Source organism: Podarcis erhardii, assembly GCF_964252035.2.
Source record: "Podarcis erhardii genome assembly, chromosome: 3".
NCBI lineage: Eukaryota > Metazoa > Chordata > Lepidosauria > Squamata > Lacertidae > Podarcis > Podarcis erhardii.
The window spans coordinates 38,774,028-38,796,407 of NC_138507.1; the positions used below are offsets into that span (position 1 = coordinate 38,774,028).

A 22,380-nucleotide genomic window follows, 5' to 3' on the forward strand; every position below is an offset into this window, starting at 1 on the left:
TAGGCATAAAATGCACATACAAAGTCACTAAGGCAAATGGGAATGGCTGCACCTACAGGCTAGTATAGCTTTTCTTCTCCCAACACCAGGCCATGTTGATGCTAAGTTTGCTGCTGCTGTATTTGCAGCTAGATCATTCATCTGCCTTCCCATCTTTCACCTAGGGGCATTTGCAGGTGTTTGCATGCAATACCGCTGCTCCTTTGACAATCTGATTGTTGTTGGTGGCAAGGGGAAAAAATAGAGAATTTCTGGATGCCAAGTTCTTGTTTTGGGTCAAGTAATCTTTGGTGAGAGAACCCCACCAGAGATTTAAAATTATGCAGCAAAGTAAAGCATAGGAATATAGGCTGTTAGACCTTTAAAATATGCTCTGTTGAGTTCCTTCCAAAGTCCCCCTGTTCCCCTAGCATAGAAAAAGACCACATGTTTGGTAAGATAGAAATACTTTACTTACAAACTCTCCAAAAGTCAGATTCATGTGCTTTTCCTTAGTTAGAAAACACAAGCAGTAATTGCCTTAGCTACAGTGGTGAAAGTTCCTAAATTATAGAGATAGGAACACAAGAAAGGCTTGTTAGAGCCATGCAATGTTAGCTGCAGCAGCCAGTTCAGACATCACACGTTGAGCTTCCAAGGTAGACAGTGGGACAAAAATAGGCTTGATTACCTTCCTCCTGAGGTGAAGGGAAGTGACCTAGCTAAGCCTGGCAGGACAGCTTACTCTGTGGCATCAACTCCTTCATGCATTAATTAGAGTTATATGAGGCTGGTTATCCCCCAAATGTGTGGGTCTGGGTGAGTGTCGTGGGTCACTAAATAATTTCAGGAGAGGGGTGGAAAGTGAATGATCTGGCTTTTAAGGTTGGAATGCTTGGTTGCCATCTGCTACGAACTCTTGGAGGATGAAGCATTTGTTCTGACTTCACACTGTAGTTCTTGCATTGTAATTTGGCATATCCGTGCTCTATCAATAGAAAAAGCTGCTGGCTATTTCCAAGTATTTCTTTTTAAGAGCTGCTTTGCATGTTTCACACTTGAGAATTTTTTCATAATGTTGTAGAATATGCCCTAAATACTTTTATTTATTTATCTGCACTCAGAGTTTGCATTTCCACTGAAGAGCACAGAGGAGCTTACATATGGTTCCCATATGGTCTCCTATTCAGACAGTTTACAAGGCCAGACATGTTCATGAAAATATGTAATAAACAAATTGTACCAATTGTATGCAATTAGCACATGCAAGGCTTGTTTTAAGCCTTCCAGTGCATATATTTGTGATATTTTCTTAAACACATTGTGCAAGTTAAATTAAAGAATAGGATCTGTGGAAGTGTTTAATTCCTACATATTTAATCTTCACTTCTCCCTAGGCTATCGGCTTTTGTGTTAAGGAGCTTTATTCAAGCTCAGCCATTCATAGATATTGATTCATCTATCCTGGAGACAACAGCTGCTTGGATTGTTAGACATCAGAAGCACAATGGGGAATTCCAGGAGCCTGGGAGAGTGCTGCATACTGAACTGCAAGGAGGAACTAACAGCTCTGTCTCTCTTACTGCTTATATTATGACTGCACTATTAGAGTACCAAACAGATAAGGTAGTTATAACCATAGAAGCCACCTCCTAGGAGCTGAGGTTCCTTTGGCGCCCCTAATAAAATATTTGAAGGGGCCAAGCCTCGCCAAAGTTGACGGGTGTTGGTGAATGTGTCCATCAGACCAAAAAAGGTTGGTCAGTCCTGATTAAAGGAACAGCTAGACAAAGGGCTTATCCACACTTACTTTTCCTTTGCTCTTTCCAGGCAATGGTTCGCAATAACTCTGAGATTGAGCATCTCCTTTTTTTGTTCTGGAGCTTTCCCTGAGAAACCTGCTCTTTGAAGCTGAATTGGAGCAAGTGTTAATCTGCGGAAAACCTGAATTGATGTTGCTCTAATTAAACTTTAAAGAGGAGGCTTTTGTTGAGAAACCCCACCTGGAGGCAAAAGGTAAGTGTGGATAAGCCCAAACTCTGTCCAACTTGGGCTTGCATGTTAAGAAGGATCTGTTATATTTCTGTTAGACCAGGAATGGGTTATCTTCATTTTTATTTTCATTTATCTTCAAAATGCAATTTGCATTTCCCCTTTCATTGCATATTTTCTGTTGTGTGGTTTGCATGATCTGTGCTGGAGGTGGGCAAGGAGCTATACAAGGCACTGAAATCTCCCCATCTCCACTAAGCATCACCTGAGATTTCAGCAGGTCTTGCCCACACCCTTTCAAGCATTTTTTCAGCCATAAAGGCTGGAAACTTGCTGTTTTAAAAAAGAAAGCTAAGATTCTCAGACCGCTGGATTTATGTGATCAAGCCAACATTCTCTGGTTTTTTGTGGAATTACAGCATATACACAACCCTGACATTAATGTATGAAGATTGCAATTTAACATTTGCTTGGTTAAAGGGAGTTCATAGCTTATTTCATATCTTTCTTTCTGCAGTATGATTATGCTATAAGAAAAGCACTGGACTTTCTGGAATTTAAATTAAGTGAAGGCATATCAGATAATCATACGCTTGCCCTTGTGACTTATGCTTTATCGCTGGCAAAGAGTGCGGAAGCAAAGCGAGCTCTGGACCTGCTGAATGAGAGATCAGAACATCAAGGTAGTGTAAGACAACTGAATTTACAATTGCAGATGGTACAACCACTATGGTAGTACAGGGTTCTCATACTTTCTAGCCCCAGGATCCATATGACATAACTGAGGTCCACCAGTCATAAAATGGTGCAGGGGCCAAACCAGTCACAAAATGGTGGCAGATGGAAGCAGAATTTGGCATGGGTTTTTTCCTCTCACTTTTTAATTTCCTTCAACACATTCTCTCCCTCTTTCCCATCAGAGGAGGGAGATCTCCCTTCCCTTCCCTTACCCCAAACGTGTCTATCTTCCAGCCATGGCACTTATTGTGGGGTGAGGCAGGCAAGTGAGGAGGCACTGGCCAGGCTGAGGCCCACCTGAAAGTGGCTTGTGGTCCACTGGTGGATCCCAACCCACTGTCTGAGAAACGCTGTGTTAGTATAAAGAAAGTGTCAATCAAACCTATAGAACCTGAGATACAGCATTATTTATAACCCTCCCCAACAAAACACTAGTTATAAAGGTGGTCACTGTTTTTAATTTTGAGAATATTAGGAATGCTTCTGGAACTTAATTTGAGCTTTGTAGGCTTCTCCTTGAATAAACAAAAAGTGGATTACCGCCTTTCTTTTATTTGATGAGTCAATAAGTTTTTATTAATTTGCCCATGCATGCATCATACTCATTTTCAAGTGGCACCTGCAACAAAATGTTGCCGTGTGGAGTGTTCCTCCACAGGATTCTAGCTAGGCAGCCATGCTCTTTTCAAAATAATTGATATTTGAAATGGTTGACTGTATGTGGACTTCAGACTATTATAGTTTCTTAGTTGTGAAAGGCTTATTATTATTATTATTATTTTGTTGCTGCTATGTGAAAAGTTTATTCTTCTTTTTCCAGAAGAACTCAGATTCTGGATATCACAAGCTTCTCAACTGTCTGATTCCTGGCAGCCTCAGTCTGTAGATATTGAGGTTGCAGGCTATGCTGTTTTGTCTCATGCTAAACAACAGAGATTATTAGAGGGGATCCCTATTATGAAGTGGTTAAGCCAGCAAAGAAACCACCTGGGAGGCTATTCTTCTACACAGGTTAGAGAGTCATCTTTACAAAATTTACTGTTGTTGTCTTTTCATAATTAATATTAGTCTTTTTTGTGGCTCCAGCCATTGAGTTTCTCTTTTAAACCTTAGACAGGAAACTTCGAAAAGCACTGTTTTGAACTTGTGATAAATTAACTGCTTGGTAATTGGTTTCTAAATTGCAAGGAGTTCATTTGTTTTTGAGGATGAAAGGAAGAAATGCTTGATTCTTCAAGGGAGCCTGTCAGTACCTCCTACAAAATGCATGCCAAAGCCACAGCCTGATTGCTAACAGGCCCAGAGCATTGTCTGTGGACAAATGTTGCAGCAAAGTAGGGTTTGATGTGACCAACACATGAATGGAGAATCCCACCTTGAGTTCTGTGACGAAAGAAAGGTGGGATAGAAGTGAAGTGAAATGAATTCATTACTGATGGGTATTTGCTACTTGGAAAAACCATTCATCAAATCATTAAAACCTAAGAAAACACTAAACAGATTGCTCTTTGATAATTAGAAGGCTTTCCAATTGGTCTCTTCCAGATCTCTTGGGAGTCTTCCATAAAAATGAGTGTGAGCAAGTGTGGCATAGTAGATAGAAAACTGAATTTGGATTGAATTCAAAACTGAGGTTAGGTCTGAGTGTACTCCATAATGATGTTTGACCAATTACTTTATCTAGGATCATAGAATTGTAGAGTTGGAAGAGACCATAAGGGTCATCTAGTCCAGTCCTCTTTTACTCAACTGGGGCTTGAACCTACAACCCTGAGATTAAGAGTCTCATGTTCTACCAACTGAACCATCAATATTAGCAACAAACTGGCACAGCCCATTCCATGTTCCATGATTGTTCAGTGTTAGCATTCCAATTCCTGCAATTATTTTTATGCAGCAGTTTCGTTTCTCATGCTGGGCGTTGCCCTCCCTGTCCCTTTTCCTTATTAGAACTTTAAACTTTTGTATAAAGGTGACTTGTCAAGCATTTGTCATGCAACCATTATAGTTTTTAAAGATCAGGGCAAATACTGTTTGGTGCTCTTCCTAGCTTCTTTGGGCAGCAAGCAGAAGGAACAAGGAAGTCCACCACCATGTTCAAGTATTCAGTCTGGGTGCCAATGCATATGTGAAGAAGGGAGAAGGAAGATTGCATCTGCCAGCCTCATCTCCCATTTCTTGTGTCCATGGGTCCTATGTACTTACATTCAGCTATGAATAGGCTAGAACAGAACTCTGACTGGCTATAGCATTGGTCCAAACTACATGTTTGGAGCAGCGGTTCAGAGACTCCTGTGTGTCTCAGCTCAAAGAGCAAAACAATCCAACTGTTAAGGCAGGCTGGAACCTACTTACTTTAGAGGCATCCGTATTAAACAATTTGTTCTTGCTTCTCTATACAGGACACTATAGTGGCCCTGCAGGCTTTGAGTGCCTGTGCAATGCTTACTACTGGCATTGAAACAGAAATGGATGTAACTGTCAGTCCATCTAGTGAAAACGATCCAGTTGTGTTCAGAATTAATAATGAAAACCGCTTACTTCTCAAGACCAAAGAGGTACTGTAGTAAAGAAGCCCTTCTGTTTTCAGTGCAGTGCATTCAGTTCATTGTGCTTTTTTGAACATGCTAATACTCACCATTGTTTTTAGGTTGCAGCTACACAGCCAGTGGGAGTTACAGTTTTTGCAAGCGGCCGTGGCTTGGGACTCTTCCAGGTATGTGATGTTGCTTTTGTGGAACTTTCTTTTCAGAAGGCTATTTGAACTAGAAACTACGTTCAGAGGTGGATTTAGGGGTGTGCGATTGGCTCACCCGCACTGGTCGCTGAGCTAACAGGGCGCCACAACAGTGATTTAGAACAGAAGGCGGGTGGGGGGTGCCAGATTTTGGCATTGCTCAGGATGCCACTGAAATTTGAAAGCCCTAAGTCCACCATGGCTACTTTTAAGTTGGATTACATTTTCATTTTCAAAAGTGGACTCAATATTATGTGAACTAGGCCACTTACTAGAGTCCCTGTGACTTAATTAACTTGGATTTTTCCAGTGTGTTTTATCTGCCCCTTGTACTGGACTCTCTTAAAGCGCTCTATCATTCAATTATAACAATCATATGATAACTAGTAAGGCTGTCCATAACATAAAGAATCTATGGCTTGGTTTTTAATTCCTGTGGGCAGATGACCTTCACCCAATGGAATTTTTCCATCCCTTCCCTCTTATGAGAGTATTTGTGTTTGGGTACATTTATGTTTGGTATCTGCCACCATTTGTAGATGCTGCCAGAAGAGATAATGTTGTTTGTAGTTTGAAGGTGGCAAGAGTGCAGAATATAGGTTAGCGTAGAAATCCTTTATCACATACTTTTGTCTTTAATTCCCATAGAAGGTGTTAAACTCAGTGCATAAATTACATGAATCACTTTCCATGATGACTTGAATTCTGTGCAACAAACAAACTAATCTGCAGCAGATAAACAGTAATCAGCCATTCATCAGCTGTAATTCAACACTGGCGGAAGTCGAAGAGTAAACTATATGTTATTCTTGTAAAATCTCAGTAAGAGACCAGAGCATTGTAAATTGGAATTATTCTGGTGTGTGCATTTTCATAAATGCTGTTTCTGATTACCATCAAGTTCAAATGTGTTTGAGAATAATTTCAGTTCCAGCAGTGGAGGCCAAGAATTCTGTCGGTATCACAGAAGGCAATTGCTTGCTCATCCATCATATTTGAAGGTAGTGGAGTTAGCAGGAATTGTTTCCAACAACAGTCAGACTGCTGAAAGTTAACAACAAATGCAAAATATCACAAGCTTCTTTTTAAATAATGAACCTATCAGACTAATTTTAAATCTAGAATTAATCAAACATAAGCATTCTGTTATGGGTTTAAATTTATTGCAACAATAAATTGACTTCAAGCACTAAGTACATAAGGGACGCGGGTGGCGCTGTGGGTTAAACCACAGAGCCTAGGGCTTGCCGATCAGAAGGTCGGTGGTTCGAATCCCCGCAGCGGGATGAGCTCCCGTTGCTCGGTCTCTGCTCCTGCCAACCTAGCAGTTCGAAAGCACTAGCTGTTCGAAAGTGCAAGTAGATAAATAGGTACTGCTCTGGTGGGAAGGTAAACGGTGTTTCCGTGCACTGCTCTGGTTCACCAGAAGCGGCTTAGTCATGCTGGCCACACGACCTGGAAGCTGTACGCCGGCTCCCTCGGCCAATAAAGCAAGATGAGCGCCGCAACCCCAGAGTCGGCCACGACTGGACCTAATGGTCAGGGGTCCCTTTACCCTTTACTAAGTGCATATGTACTTGTTTCCTAACAGTAACATTGATCCTATGCATATTTCCCCTTAAGATTTTTCCACTTGAACGAATGGAGTTTACACATAATTAACTGTGGATAGGATTGTCTTGTTACTTTTTAAGTGGCATTGGCTACCATCACAAGTGGTAGCCTTATGCTATTAGTGGGGCTTGACCCTTCCAGGCTTACATGGCTTATCCTTACCACTAGGTCATTAGAGACTCAGGAAATCTGGTACAGCTTGGCACTAACTTTTCTTTGACGAAGTAGGAGATTCCTGTAGCTGGGGGGCAGAGCAAGGCAGATGGCTGGAAAGCCATTATTTCCATGACTATAGCAAAAACAGATTTAAAGCACGGGTCTTCCGTGATACAGTTCCAAGACCCTGCACTTTCTCGTCTGTAGTTTGGCAGAGCAAAAGAAATAAAGACTTCTGGAATAATTTCATCCAATACAGTTTGGGTTTGCTGGAACCACCTCCTGTCTTTCCTTTTACTTGGCAGGAATCCTGCCGAACGAAAAAGAACTGTGATACCCTTCAAAGGGTTATTTCCCCCCGCCACTTCAGCCCACAAGCTAGATCTGCTTTTCATCTGCGATATGAAATCGCATGTGATTATTACCATCTTTCTTTCTTTTTGCTATATTAATTCCCTTATCCTGTGAGCCATTGCTGCAAAGCAGCAGCTCATATGTTCTGGCATACGCATCCCAACCCTGGTGTGGAAGAACAATTTGTCCCCTCCTGTTGAAGCTCAGGCCAAGGGCTACCACAGCTGTTCCCAATGCCCTTGCATGGCACAGCTATTCTGCACAAGGAGCTTGTGGAAGGTTGGGTGGGGCTTGGCAGAGGGCTTGACGATACTCCTCCAGAGGCATCCTGCAGATTGCTCCTCACTTCCAGAGCCCTTAAACGTGACACAGCCTAGTTTTCTTCTTTAAATAACAGCAAAATGAGTAATAGGAGGACATCTTCGTCCTACTCACCACATGCAGGAAACATTTCTATCTTGTTAAAAGGCTCTGGGTTGTAAAAACTCCTTTTTGTACTTAAGGCTGCGCAGCTGTGCAGCAGCTAACCAAAGGAGTCGTCTGATAGCAAATAAGAGTTTGATGAGGAAGCACAATAGTGGCCAGCCACATTTGGTAACTGGTGCAGGTCCTCTGTTGGCAGGTCTTCACAAGATGCTGCTCACCAACAAAATGCAGATTGCCAACCATGTGTAGCCAACTTGTTAAAGGGATCAGTAATTTTTTTTCCTGATGTTGTGCCTGTTTGGAACTGCAGAAACAGTGGGACTGGGTTGGGAGGTACCTGGGAGGCTCCATTACAAGTTTCCCCCCTCCATTCAGTTCTGTGGAGATCTTCTGGTGATTGATTATTGCCTCTCTCTTTGCAATTCTAATAACACAGGCCTTATTTTTAGGAGATCTGTCTATTCCTAAGTATCTTATATCCATCTGAGTATTATTATTTTTTTCCTTACCAAGTGTCCCAGCATCTTTATTGCCTTCTGGTCAGCCTGTTTGAAACTTTATTTATCTTGGATTTTTTTTTAAAAAAAATCAGAATCAAAGGCATAGTTGTTATGCTCTTTGTGTCTACTGTTGATAAACTTACGCAGCAAGCTTTCCTGTTGGCTGGAAGAAAGCATCCTTAATTAAACTCTTCACTGTGAAATGGGCTGATCTAGCTGAAACCCCTGGCAATGTCATGCCTGACTTCCAGAAGCCCTTTCTTTTGTTTTGGATACTAACATCTGTTCCATGCATATACCTGCAGCAAAGTGAGGAATCCAAATTGGTTTTAATTAATGGGCCTTGTTGTTTTAGTCAAGATGGACATGCTTATTTGGGGTTGTATCCAACAAAGCTGTCCAGTTCACGCAAGAACATCTGCTTGTGCAGCAAAACTTCTCCCTTTTCTCTCCTTTCCTCCATGTGCCCCCCAAATCGGTTCTGGGGATTCCCCCGACCTTCTGCAGCTGACTTGTGCTTTCACAAGCAGAAGTCCTTGTGTTAACAGAACAGCCTTGTTGGATGCAACTCCCTGAAATTAGGGTTTTAACTCTGCTTAACCAAATTAAATATATTTTGGACTTCTTAACACACTGGACATTGACAGGGCTCCCTTGAGATAATACCCATCTGGTTTTATGAGGTTGTTTATGACCCATTTTTACAGGTGCTTGCATTTGTTGTTTTTATATGCAATTTAGGCTGCATGCACAGTTACCTGAGACTTAGCCCCATTAGTCTTACTTTTGAGTAGACACGTGCTGGATTGTGCTGTTAGTTAACATTCCATTTCCTTCCTCAACACTCAATTTAACAGCCAAATAAAATACTTTGGAGAAGAAACTCCTGCTGAAGATAACCCTTTAGCATATACCTCCATCCAGACATCTGTTTGCTATGATCAGAGGCTTAAGAATAAACATAGGAAAGCAAAGGATTCCTGGACTGGTAGGAGATTTTTCCAAATACTTGACACATTTCAGATGGAATATTGCAAGGACTGCCGCCAGATTTTTTTTAAAAAAAACTTAATAAGACTGCCAGTGACTGGCGTTGAAGATTGCTGTGTTGCTGTCAGTAGTTGCTGGAGTGCAGTTTGTCCTGCTATTTCATTGGTGTGCTAGGAGCTGCTGTGCTTCGTGGAAGGAACAGGAGCCTCTTTGGGGTCAGAAGCTGGTAAGCTTAGTTACACTAAATGTTACAAACACTGAATTCCAGCTATCCGTCAGTGTTCCTGGATAGTCCCTTTCAGTGTGCTGTTTTGCCACAGCAGCTTCCTATTTATTTTGGCAATTTTTATTTTATTTTAGCTAAACCAGTAGTGTGGATCTAGAGATGATCCAGGAGTCTAGAATGTATTTTGCCCCACAGCCAGAACATGACTTTTGCCAAGCAAGACTGCTGGCCTTTCCACACAATTAAACAAATCCTGATCCAGCTACAGTTTGCAATGTCCCCATCTGTATATAAAGATATGAGGAACTTTGCTTCAGACTATGCTGCACCTTAAAGATTTAAAAAACCCCAAAACCTAAAGTTTACATAATGGGGGAGGAGGGCCAATTTGGGTTTTGCCACTTAAAGCAAAGTGTAAGGATGAGCACGCCAGTGTTCAGGTTAGGCAGCTGGAAACACTCAACAGTCCAATAATTTCAAACAAATAAAAACCTTAACTAGGAAGATCACAAAATAGTACAGACATGAATTCAGTTATTGAGACGTGAGCGTTATCCAGTAAATGCCCAGACACTCACACTTACATCCAGTTACAAAAAACAATGCCTGCACAATCTGGAGAAACTATCACATTTTCCCAGATACAAAACATTGTATATTTAAGTGCTTGTAAAATACATTTGCCCTAGAACAGAAGTGCAATCTTAAGGGAAGATGGTTTGTTCCCAGAAAATGTGTAGCAAATGTCCGCATATTGTAGAAAAGGTCTGCAAGACCTTAATTAGTTTTGCGGTCCTCACAAACCCCAGTGTTGGCAGCTGTGGGTACTTGTGTGTGTGAATTGTGAAGGGCTGGCTGTACACTGGATGCATCTCTGTCTTCTAAACCACTATACAGATGTGCCCTACAAAATGAGTCAGTAAATGCTCTTTGCGTGTGGTATGAAATCTTGCTTTGCACCGTATGCAGCGGAGAAGGAAGGAGTTTTTTCATTCCTGAGTGGATACTGTAGTCAGGTAAATCATATTCAGTCACTCCTCTGTGAGCCTTTCTTTCTCTGTGCGCTTTTCTTTGTCCAGTACCAAGAAGGAATGGAAGATTAAACATGAAGCTTCTTTCAATTAAATGTGTCCTTAAGGGGTCATTCAGTATATTGTTTCAGATGTTCCTGTGCTGCTGGTAAATTCTTACTCGTTTGCTTCTCTTGGCAAATACTAAAACAACAGCTTTTGGGTGTTGACAAATTGCTGATTTGCTTCCAGCTTGATTTGACCAAATTCACAACGTGCCTCCAATAAGGAGAAAGCATGTTCAACATTTTTTATTATTTTGAGATCCTGATGGGCTTCTTTTGAGGCCTTAGGAGTGGATGTTTTCAGTCAGAAACAGTGATGTGTTTTACCTTCCTTGCTTTTTTTAAGGGGGCGGGTCTTTTTATATTACAGCAGTTCTGTATTTAGTTTCCTTAACTCTGAGAGGACATAAACTAAGGGACTACCTACATATTATATGCTAATGTGTGCAGCATTGCCACAAGTAACAATTTTGTTTTTTGAAGAGGGAACTATGCATTGTTCCATAGCACCCTTCCCCTCCAATTTTATCTCTGTAGGTTTCTAAATGCTTTTACAAACCTGCATTTTGAACCTCATGAGTAGAGGACACTGATAGACATAGATTAATCAGGGGCTGTTCCACACTTTGGCTTGTGCCATGCTTAGAAAGCATGGGTTCGAGGGGTTTTCACCTTGCCCATCTCCTTTCCAAGGGAAATCCAGCTGTTTAGCAATAGATCCGAACAAATGTCAATCTGCGGAAAACCCAAATTGCTGTTTGCTCTGATTGAATGTTAAAGAGTGATTTTGCCTGGGGGGAAAGCAGTGGGACAAGAGGAAGTGTGGCTAAGCCCTTGGTCAAGCACCCCACATTCTCTGGTTGCTTCTCTTGCTTGCCTCCTACCCACATGATCTCTCTACATTGGGTGAAACAAAGGAAGACCGAGTTGCTTTTATATAAAGCAGGGAGTAGAGAAAATGATCTTGGAAAAGAAACTAATGGAGAGTAAATATTTATCTGTTGTAGTCTCTTGCTATGGATGTAATTGATATTTTCCCTTGAAGAGGGTTAATGGAATGGAATACTTTTATTTGCAGCATATGTACTGTGCATATGTATAGTAACATATAGTAAGCCTTCAATAACACTTGATTCCTAAGGTGACTAGTATTTACATTAGTAAATAACACTTAAGATTTTACTGTGGAAGGGTTCGTGTTTTGGAAGCAACCTTTATTTCTGGATGGTTTCATGTTTACTCTGTTTTGCAATATAAGAGAGAGATAAGGAGGGTTTTTTGGGGGGGGGCGGGTAGTCATATGACCTATGCTATATTATAAACTTATTATTTTAATGAATTTCTTCTGAGTTTCATTCCTGGAAAATCAGTTCCAACTTTTCTTTAATACAGTGGTGGAAAGCCAGCCTGTGGGCCTAATTAGGCCCAACAAACTCTCTAAATTTGGCATGTGAAGCCATTTTGGGCAAACCACACATACCTGTCAGTTACCGGAAGCTGTATGTCATGAGGTGTAGAGATTTGCTATCTATGATCTAAGTGTTATGATTAGCAATAAAGGATCTCTGATATGGCGTCAAGCACCACAGTTGTAAGATGGGAGATAAGCCTCTGCCTGCCCTAACTGTCACCCTTGCTCAATGTCTGGGTGAGCTGATAGGAAATTTAGTAATAAAATTAAAATAAAGAGTCAAGATCCTATGTTTTTGCATGCAGAAGTGTTTTTCTGAGAAAGTATTCTGTCTAATTATTAAATAAAATGATATTTGCATCACTAGCATATTTCCAAGTACAGAAGTACCTTTTCTTTGTTAATCCACTTTCAATGGTTGAAACGGCATCTTGCAATGCCTTCAGATTCATACAAGTTACATCCCTATCTGTCCTTAATGGCAGCATAATGTTAATGGCAGCATGCTCATGGGATTTCATAATTTGCTTGCATTAGCCTGGCAGTTTTGCTTCTATTACGTTCTGGATTGACTCAAATTATTCTATGGTGAATGTGGATGCTGAAACTGTATCACAACTATAAAGTTTTCATGATCTAGAATCTAGACTGCTCTATTCTTACCTCTCTTTAAGAGCTCTTTCATAGTCCTGCAGTTTGATCTCAGATGTTTGCATTATATCACTTATATACACACCAGTAATTTCATGTTTGATGTTTCCACTCTTGTAGCTCAATATTATGTACAACGTGAAAAATTCACATACCAGTAGGCGGCGGAGATCTGCACAAAGTCAGGAAGCCTTTGACTTGGATGTTGTCGTAAAGGATGACAAAAAAGATATAAATCACTTAACGCTGAACGTTTGCACCAGGTAAGTATATATGTGAAACTATCACTCCTCCCCTTTTATTTACAGAATTCTAATAATATTTGGACAGGGCAATTATTATTATTTTTTTACACATACATGAATAGCTCAAGGGAGCAAAGATTGCATGTATATAAAGCAAAAATATCAGGAATAGCAGATTTGAACAGATTATCATTTTTACAGAACAGTTCTGAGTAAACATGCTTTGTATCAGGTCTCAAGTCTTCACAATGCCAGTAAAATTTGTTTCCTTTTTTACATAGCAATTCATTAGCTTGCATTCCTTCCAATGAGGTCTGTGCATTGAGACTAGCTGATTTTAAATGGTTGCTCACCCGTTTTGCTTTGGTTCCACAAGGGCATCCCCAGCGATCTTCATGGAGTCTCCCTACTTAGGTTGCTAGCCAGCATCCCAAGTCATTTTTCGGGATACTCCATTCCACCCTCCACTCCCCCAAGTTTTCTGCTTTTCTTTTTCAACTGATCTTCAGCATCCTGTGGTTACTGATCCTATTCAGATTTCATCGAGCTCTTTGTGGTTTTATGCCCCCCTTTAGTTTTTTTTTTTAATTAAAAAAAATTATTGTACTTATTTAAACCTTGGGGTTCCTGCTAGCATTCTGATGCATTCCTCTTGGACTTTATTTTTCTACAATAGTTCTGTAGAAAACAATTATACCTTGATGGCAATGACCAGAGCTCTCTTCCTATTTGCAGTTACAACACAGACATAATTACATCCAGTTCCAATTCAGTTATTTGTTTTCAATAGCAGCTACTTTGGCCTGGCGACTCATCCCACAGATGGTTTTGTTTCCTTTTAATCTCACGAGCCAGCCTCAGCCAACAGTTGTACTGAATTTCTTTCAAAGCCATATCTGTATTTAATCATCCCTGCTGCCAGGCCTGAGAGCATTGCTTTGAAAAGTGAGTCTTCCTCTCTTGCAAATTGTCCCCATATAAAAAGAAATACAGTTTTATTAAATTACTTTTAACTACTGTCAGGCATGCAAAATACAGATTGGAGACACACTCTTTTTCCAAGAGAACAGTGGTGGTTTACTGTCTCTGCCAAGCAAAATCCTTCTGCCACCTATTTGAAGAACTCCCCTCATGAAAAGGTACTTAAGTGTTACCTCATATAAAATAAAAAGCCACAAACATGTTTTCATAGCCTAGCTGAGAGTTAGCATTATTATGTGACTTGCAGGCATCTACTATATTGTGTGATTATCTGGATGAAGGTACTTTCATGAGCACTTCTGGGAGGCAAAAAGAGAAAGGGGGGTATTATCCCAGAGGCTCCATTACATAAATTAGTTATATAGGCTGCAATCCTATATCTACATACCTGGGAATAAGCTCCATTGAACTCAGTCAGATTACTTATGACATGTAGTGAATTGTGCTGTTATTTATAATTCCATGCATTATTTTAGGTGCTACAGACCATCAACTAGTTAAGTGTTCTGCAGATTTACCTATGCTTGAATAACAGGTTAATCAACTAGAAACTTAATACTACAAAATGTTGGAAAGCATCCAGACAATCAGCAAGCTCTTTATTTTCCCATCACATTTGTGGTGAATAAAGTGGAACTCAGGTGACAGAAGGGGTCCATCGGTCAGTAGACTCTGCAGCTACTGCTTGCTTAGACAAGCTAGATTAGTTTGGTTTTGCAGCAGTCAGTTTTCCAATAACTTTATTCTGCTTGATTCTAACTGCCAAGTGGACACAATCCATCAAAAGGTTGTGACTAGGCCCATTGAATGCAAAGGAATGGGACTTACTAACTTTGCCATGTTTTATTTTAGTGGGAGTTTGTTGTATTTTGCTGCACTGCTGTCAGTTCTTGCTGGAAAAAACTGATTCCCTTCTTGTTCACTCCCAGGGTGTTCTTGTCTCCACATCATATCTTTTACTGGCCTATGTGCTTCTTAAAACCATCTTCTTGCCATTTCCACCTCTCCTCAGTTACATCCCCGCTTCTTAGGGTGATTCCAAGAAGCAGCAGACAGCAAAGGAAATAGTTATTTCCAAGTTGTGGCTGGGGAGCTATCTGGATCAAATTAATTAACTGACGAATGCATGTCCTTAATAATATTTTCCAAATTGAGAAAGATGAATTTTACATACAAGTGCTTAGCAATTTTCTTTGTAAATTATTGCCATGCTGTGTTTCCTAATCGGCACCCCTGGATTTTAATTAAGGGTTAGGATAATTAGAACAACCAAAAGTGAAATGCATTTTTAAAACTTTCTAGTTAGATTACATTGGGGATTTAATGCCCAATTCTTGGTCATAATTTTGTTGGTTCACATACCAGATAATTGGGGGCTAGTTCACACACTTGTATGAACTGAATTCCTCGATTTAGATGGTGGAGATGTGCAAATATTTGCTATACACTGTTGCTACATTTATTTTGTGAGTGTGTATTCATCCATTCATTCTATGTAATGGTCGCTATTCAAACACAAAATAATGTCCCAAAGCCACTTAGAGCATAAAAGAAATTAAAACCCCATATAAAATAACAATAAAACACAATACCTATACATATCCATCTAAGAATGTTTATAAAAGAACAAATCCTACCCACCTCCTTAAAAGAAGAAGGCAGGCTAAAAGTAGAACTCACTGCCCTCCCAATTAAGAGTCACAGGCATGGATAAACAGGAGTGTTTTAGCTTGGTGCCTAAAAGCCAACAATGATGGTACCAGGGAGACTTTCCTGGGGAAAGCATTCCATAAGTAGGGAGCCACCACTGAGAAGGCTCGTCGCCACCTTCTGCATCTTCCTTTGAGGAAGCACACAGAAGGGCCTCTTCTGACAAGCAGTGTCTGAGTAGGTTGGGGAGAGGTGGTGCTTGAGGTATTGGTGTCCTGAAGTCAAAATAAGCACTTTGACTCAAGCCTGAAAACTAATTGATAGCTAATGCAATTGTGCCAGAATTGGTTTCATAGGCTCAGATCAGCAATCTTGCTGCTGAATTTTGCATTAGCTGCAGTTTAAAGGCAGCCTCATATATAACACATTGTAATAATTTGATCCAGAGCTTTGTCAACAGAGGTTAGGCTATCCTGGTGCCCCAAGGCCACTTGTGCCCCAAGCCACAGTAATGGTTCCAGAAATATCCCCACGTTGCTTCTTCAGAGAGAGTATAACCCCATTCAGAATAATGTGTGTGTACATGTCATCAGAAGACAGGAGTGCCTGGTGTGCTCGGGTCCATGGGGTCACGAAGAGTCGGACACGACTAAACGACTAAACAAACAACACATGTCATCAACATAATCCTTCCCTTTAAAAGGGTGGAAAGACATTCAAATCACATGCAGGTTCTGTCCCATTGTAGATAGATTATACTTGTAGACATTGTTGGGGTGGATGAAAAGTAACATTCCTCCATGGGTTCATACACCATCCATGCAAATGGAGCTGCCTATTCAGTTAAGCATATGAAGTGACCCATACTTTTACATGGAGTATTTACAATAGAATGTTTGAGTAAGTTTATATCTATGTAAACTATTCTGTTCCCTTTTTTGTTTGTTAGGTATTTGGGTGTTGGCTCATCTTCAAGGAGTGGCATGGCCCTCATAGAGGTTGGATTACTGAGCGGCTTCTCTCTGTCACCCAGTTTCGTGTCATTAGATGATCCAGTTAAGAAAGTGGAGAAGGCGGAAGGCAAAGTCCATTTATATTTGGACTCCGTAAGTCAAAATACTGGATGAGGGTTTAATTAATTAAAAAACATTTTTTTTTACTACCCCCTGCCCTTTAAATTCAGATATCACATTTTTACGAAGTTTAAACAAAAAAATAAATTTATCTTTCTGGAACTGATAAAACAGGGCAATATTCTCATAGGGCATGCACTACTTTCTCCAAAGTAGGGTTTTGGTTAAAGCTGTATACATGGAATGCTATTTTGTTTTAAAGACATGTTTGCTGTATATGACCTTTTAGTGTTCAGTGAAACACCAGTATTAAGCGCATGAAATATGGATTCATATGGTGTTCCTAGTGTGCACTCTTTGCACAAGGTGTGGAAGGAGCAGCAATTAATGGGGTTGTGTGTCTCTGCCTCCAAATATGGAACATTTTTTTCCTGGACTAGCACTAATGTTTGTATATGAGTTCATATATGAGTCTGCTCCAGCAGTCTAATCTGCCCACTCCTGCTGGCGGATGAAAGATCCACACTGCCAGGATGTGTTCAGCTATATGTGTTGGTTAATGCAAAGTGTTCTGTGTACAAAGAGGAATGCATTGCACATTGGGGCAAAAGAACCCATACTTTCACATTTACGTTTATGTGGTTTGATCTGGAGGTGACTGGTCAGGAAAGAGGTGTAGGCATCATGGTGGATAGTTTGATACAAATGTTGACCTAGTGTGTGGATGCTTTGAAAAAAAGTGAATTTCATGTTAGACGGATCATTAGGAAAGGGGCTGAAAATAAAACTATATATTTTTACTCTTGGAATTCTGAGTTCAGTTCTGGTTGCTACATCTTAAAAAGAGTATTGTAGGGTTGGGGGGGGGGTCATAAAAGTGTAACCAAAATGATAATGAAGCGGGAACAATTCTGCTATGAGGAAAGGCTTTTGAGTTCAGATATGTAAGATGGGACATGATAGTTGTATATACAATTATGTGTGTTTTGGATAAAGCGAATAGAGAGAAATCCTTCCCCCACTTCTCATAATACTGGGCTCTTCCAATGAAGCTGAATGTTAGAAGGTTTAGGACAGGCAAGCAGGAAGTGCTTCTATGCATACCACATCTGTAGCCACTGAGAGAACAGGATGGTGCACTAGAGGAGTCTTCATTCTGATCCAGCAGAACCAGTTAATGTTGCTATATTTTAGTAACAAGGTTAGGACATTAATTCATCTGGTCGGCTACATGCCTTTACCCTAGGAGTATATAAAAAGTCTTTGAAATTTTTCTTTCTTTTTACTTTTTAGTTAAATGAAACACAGGTTTGTGTAGACATTCCAGCTGTGAGAGACTTCAAAGTGGCAAATACCCAGGATGCCTCTGTGACTGTGGTGGATTATTATGAACCCAGTAAGTGCCAATTGTTTTTGACATATCTCATATTCAGTGCTGAAATAAGCAGTTGTAGTTAGTTAAAGCGAAGAATTGACTCCTTTAAGCTTGAAAAGAACCATATTAAATGGAAAATACCCTAGTATCAAATACCACAGGGGGGAAAAAAATGAACAAACAAATTCTTCCAGAATGTAGTTTGGTGAATTTCTTACAGGATAAACACCGTGAGGTGAGGTGGGCAGGAACAATTGCTCTTGGATCGTTAGTTAAATTATCTTTTAGGGATTTAAGGGAAGAAAGTTTCCCGTCCCCTCCTCCCCCGGCACCTGCTGAAAATCTTATTGGGAGGGCCCTCCAAAACAGTGGGGCATGGGGAGCTGCTGAGAAAAGGATGATAAACTTCATTTCCACGAACCTCCTTAAGTTAACTTACATTTGGATCAAGGCCTAATTTTGAGCAATTCCCCCAGGACTGCTGTTGTTTGGAAAGTCCTAACCCCACAGAGAAACACTTTGGACATTTGGAGAGACACACATAGTTGGGATGGGATAGGAAACCCTCCTTCTATGAAATTCTTTAAGTTAAAGTATCTTAGGATGCACGCCAGTGTTTTGCTTCTGCTTAGTTCTGTAGCCTGAATTAGTACCATAGCAAAATATTTTGAACTTCATTGCAGAACACACATCATTTAGCGCCCCTTGGCTTTCTCAAGACAAAGTCAAATGGATTCACTTCACATTGTGGATTTTAGTGGTCTGATTTCCATGTGTAGCTTTTCAGACATTCTCTTCAGCTTTATGCAAATATATCTCACCAAAATGTCTTAAGTATGATTTGTAGTGAATGGTACTCCTCCAATCTCGCACAACAGGGAGAAGAGCAGTGAGAAGCTACAACTCCGAAGTGATGCAGAGTTTGTCACCATGCACCTTCTGTGAAAAGGATGAATGTGATCTTTGTTCAGCGGATGGCTCTTCATTAATTTACCTCTCTTGTGAACTGTTAATAGTACATGTAAGCCTGTTGTATAGTTGGTTGTTCTAATGTGGGCATCCTACCCATGTTGCACTTCTAAGAGTATTATTGATCTCACCATCCTACACAAGGGAAATCAGGATGGGGAAGTTCCTCACTTCCACTCACTGGAGGCAGAGACCTGATAGGAAAAGGGGATGAGTTCTAATTTGGAGAACTGAGATTGGGCCCTGTGACAGCTATCAGTTTATTTTATTTTATTTTTAAAAACACACTGATAGGTCTAGAACTCTTGCAGGAACTTGCCATCTCCAAATGATTATCAGGAAGAGCCAGACTTCTCCCCAGAGAGTCTGTCTGAAATGATTATTCCAGGTCAGAGCCAAATGTTCTCCTGCACCCATTAAAGTTCAGGGATTAACTGCACATTCCTATCAATGTAAACTTAGAAATAATTCCCATTGAGTTCAATGGGGGTTACTTCTAGGTAAGTTTGTATAGTATTGCAGTCCAGACTTCTGTATCCAGAGACAGAAGGATCAAATATAAGTGCTAAATTTCTGGATGTGGTTCAGTAACATTAAGAACTTAAAACATGTAAACGTTAATGTTCATTTTCTAAATAAATATTTAAATGAGATCAGATTTATTTGGAGGAAAAAAATTAGGAGTATATAGTTCTTTATTTGTACATTAAAAATAAGATGTGTTTTTTTAAAAAAAAGTTTTAGAAAATATATCATTATCTAAAGCCTTACATTCCTTTTAGTTCAGCTTTTGCCAACCTGGTGCCCTCCAGATGTTGTAGATTACAATTCCCATCAGATCCAGACGGCACAGGCATGCTGGCTAGGACTAGTAGGAGTTGTGGTCCAAAACATCTGGAAAGCACTGGATTGACAAAAACCAGTTTAGATTATGACACATTTTATTCTAACATTTAATTTGCAAGTATTGCTGACTTTAATGGCACAGGGTCAAGTCCTAGCTACAGATGCAAGAGCCCTATTCTCTTTAGCACCTTTTAAACAGTTGCATAGAAGGGAGAATTTCCAGCAGATAGGGGGCACAACAAGCTAGGCTTGCCGAAATCCCCTCTTCTACACAATACTGAATAATGGCACAAACAAAGCAAACTGAGGTGGTTTCTAAACAGCTACACTCACACAGTCACAAAATGAAAAATGCTAAATTTTATTCAAGACAACTTGTACCAGAAAAAAGGTATCTGGTTATTGCTATTATTATTATTATTAAATGCAAGTGTGTGAAAAGCAGGCATCTTAAAGTTGAAGGCATCTGTTTTTCTCATGCACCTCGGTCTGAAATGTGATGTTGAGTTTACAGTAGAAAATACATTACTTGCCCTATTTCTTGCTGGGCACTAAAACAGGAGCTGAATTGGCTGCCTCCCAACTTAAGACAGCATGAAGCATCAGCTTACCCACACAGTGCCATGGGGAAGAGGCATTAGGAACTGTTGAATTGCATGGTGGGCTCTTCTGGCCCATAGGAATTTGAATACCTCAGTGGTAAGAATGCTACCATAGTTTTTAAAGCAACAGTAACAGAACCCCTCTGCAGTGGCTGGTCAGAGAAAAACGCCTTGCAAAGCAAGAGAAGATCCTCAGAAAGGAAGGAAACATGGTATAGGCTAAGATGGAGCCTAGAGTAGGCCTTTTTTCACTCAAGGTCAGGGTGGATAAGAAAAGACAGATGAGAGGTTAAAAGTAGCCATGTTCTTCATAATCTGGCTCTTATCTAAATTGCAATCATTGCAATTTGCAAAAAGGTATAAGACAAACTACAACTAGTACATAGTCCTAGATGAATATCACCAATATTCACAATTTTGCAAAAATTCAAATTTTTGCCCAGTTTCCAGAGTGAAATTGAGTTTGAAATTTGAATTTACATTTACATTTTGAATGTTAAATCTTACCTCAACACTTAAGTGCTCTAGTCTTGTTGGCATATACTGGTTGTTTTGACTTTGGCAGCCATCAACTATGAAATCTGATAAGTTGTAAACTATATAATACTCAATACGATTGCATGTCATTTATAAAATGTCAAATATGTTGTACACCAACTATCAAAAATTGTTAGATAGCATTTGCCAACAAAATAACTAGCATTCAAATTATATTTTGTGACAAATAATCCTATTCATATTTACATGGAAGCAAGTGTCATTGAGTTCATTGGGGCATGTTTCCAGGTAAATGCATAGGATTGCAGCCTTAAAAACCTTTCTATTTGAGCAAGACAGGTAAGCGCATGTTTTATGAAGTGTTTAAGTCTTTGTTCATTTGAAAGGGAGAGCTTTAAACAGATGCATAACTTTGGCTGATTGCTAATTGTTAATGCTGCCGTTTCTCTTTCATTTAGATAACTAATTCTTATTCCTTACGCATGTATGTTTTGTCCAAACTTTGCAATGTCTTGATTATATATTTTTCTACTATGCAATGATGTATACATTTTAAGATTCTTAGTTTGCGGTATCGCTGCAGTTTTCTTTTCTGGGATTTTAAAAATATTTTACTGACTTTTCAAGTGAAAATGCAAAACAACCATATGGTGTTAAATTTCTGGCTGGGCCATCTTATATAGCCTACCTGTCCTTTCCACTGAATCTAGAAGTCATTGCAATTACTTTATTAAATGGCAACATTTTCTGTTTTGGATTAGATGGTTCTCGATTTACTAATGGACAGTAGTGGGTGAGGTTTCAATAATCCAGCAAAAGCAATGTTTGTATTGAAGCAAGGTCACAGATTTGTCAATCTGGCAAAGGCAATGTATGCATGGGAACAAGCTTCTGTGTTTCATCTTTTGCTACTGTGAACCCAGCATTCAGAACTGTATGTGCGGATTTTGGATTCAGAATTTGGTTTTGCCAAATATCCAGGCAGTACTATCACTGTGTTGAAAAGAAAAATTATATAAAGTTTTCAAATACAAGGCTACTATATTTGTTGATCACGGGAAAATCTTTGTCTGTAGTAAAAATCACGGAATAGCATACTGTACATGGAAGCTAGATTTTAAGTACCTGAAGAACTGAGAATCACTCTCCTTGGTCGCAGAAGCTTTAGCGAACTGCCCATAGCTTTAGGTCACTCTTAAAGTTATAAGCCCACTTTGTCATAAAAGCCTAATGCAAACATTCATGGAAAACCAACTATTGTTTGAAGCAAACCACTTAAGAAAAAAATTATG

At 39.8% G+C, this 22,380-nt stretch overlaps 1 protein-coding gene across 4 annotated transcripts in view; it reads left to right on the forward strand.

Annotated features, from left to right (window-relative positions):
- The window catches only part of CD109 (CD109 molecule), a 64,706-nt gene extending 42,579 nt beyond the window's left edge, over nt 1–22,127 (forward strand). For 2 of the 4 annotated variants that reach the window (XM_081856783.1, XM_081856781.1), the window contains exons 25-33: nt 1,377–1,605; nt 2,489–2,654; nt 3,530–3,720; nt 5,112–5,267; nt 5,360–5,425; nt 12,970–13,112; nt 16,675–16,831; nt 18,092–18,194; nt 19,052–22,127. In XM_081856783.1, coding sequence (XP_081712909.1) covers nt 1,377–1,605; nt 2,489–2,654; nt 3,530–3,720; nt 5,112–5,267; nt 5,360–5,425; nt 12,970–13,112; nt 16,675–16,831; nt 18,092–18,194; nt 19,052–19,224 — 1,384 coding nt within the window. In that variant the 3' untranslated portion in view covers nt 19,225–22,127. Of the gene's footprint in view, nt 1–1,376; nt 1,606–2,488; nt 2,655–3,529; nt 3,721–5,111; nt 5,268–5,359; nt 5,426–5,689; nt 8,571–12,969; nt 13,113–16,674; nt 16,832–18,091; nt 18,195–19,051 lie in introns of those variants that run through there. The other 2 variants (XM_081856782.1, XM_081856784.1) reach the window with 2 other exon arrangements.
- Nucleotides 22,128–22,380: the final 253 nt, after the last annotated feature.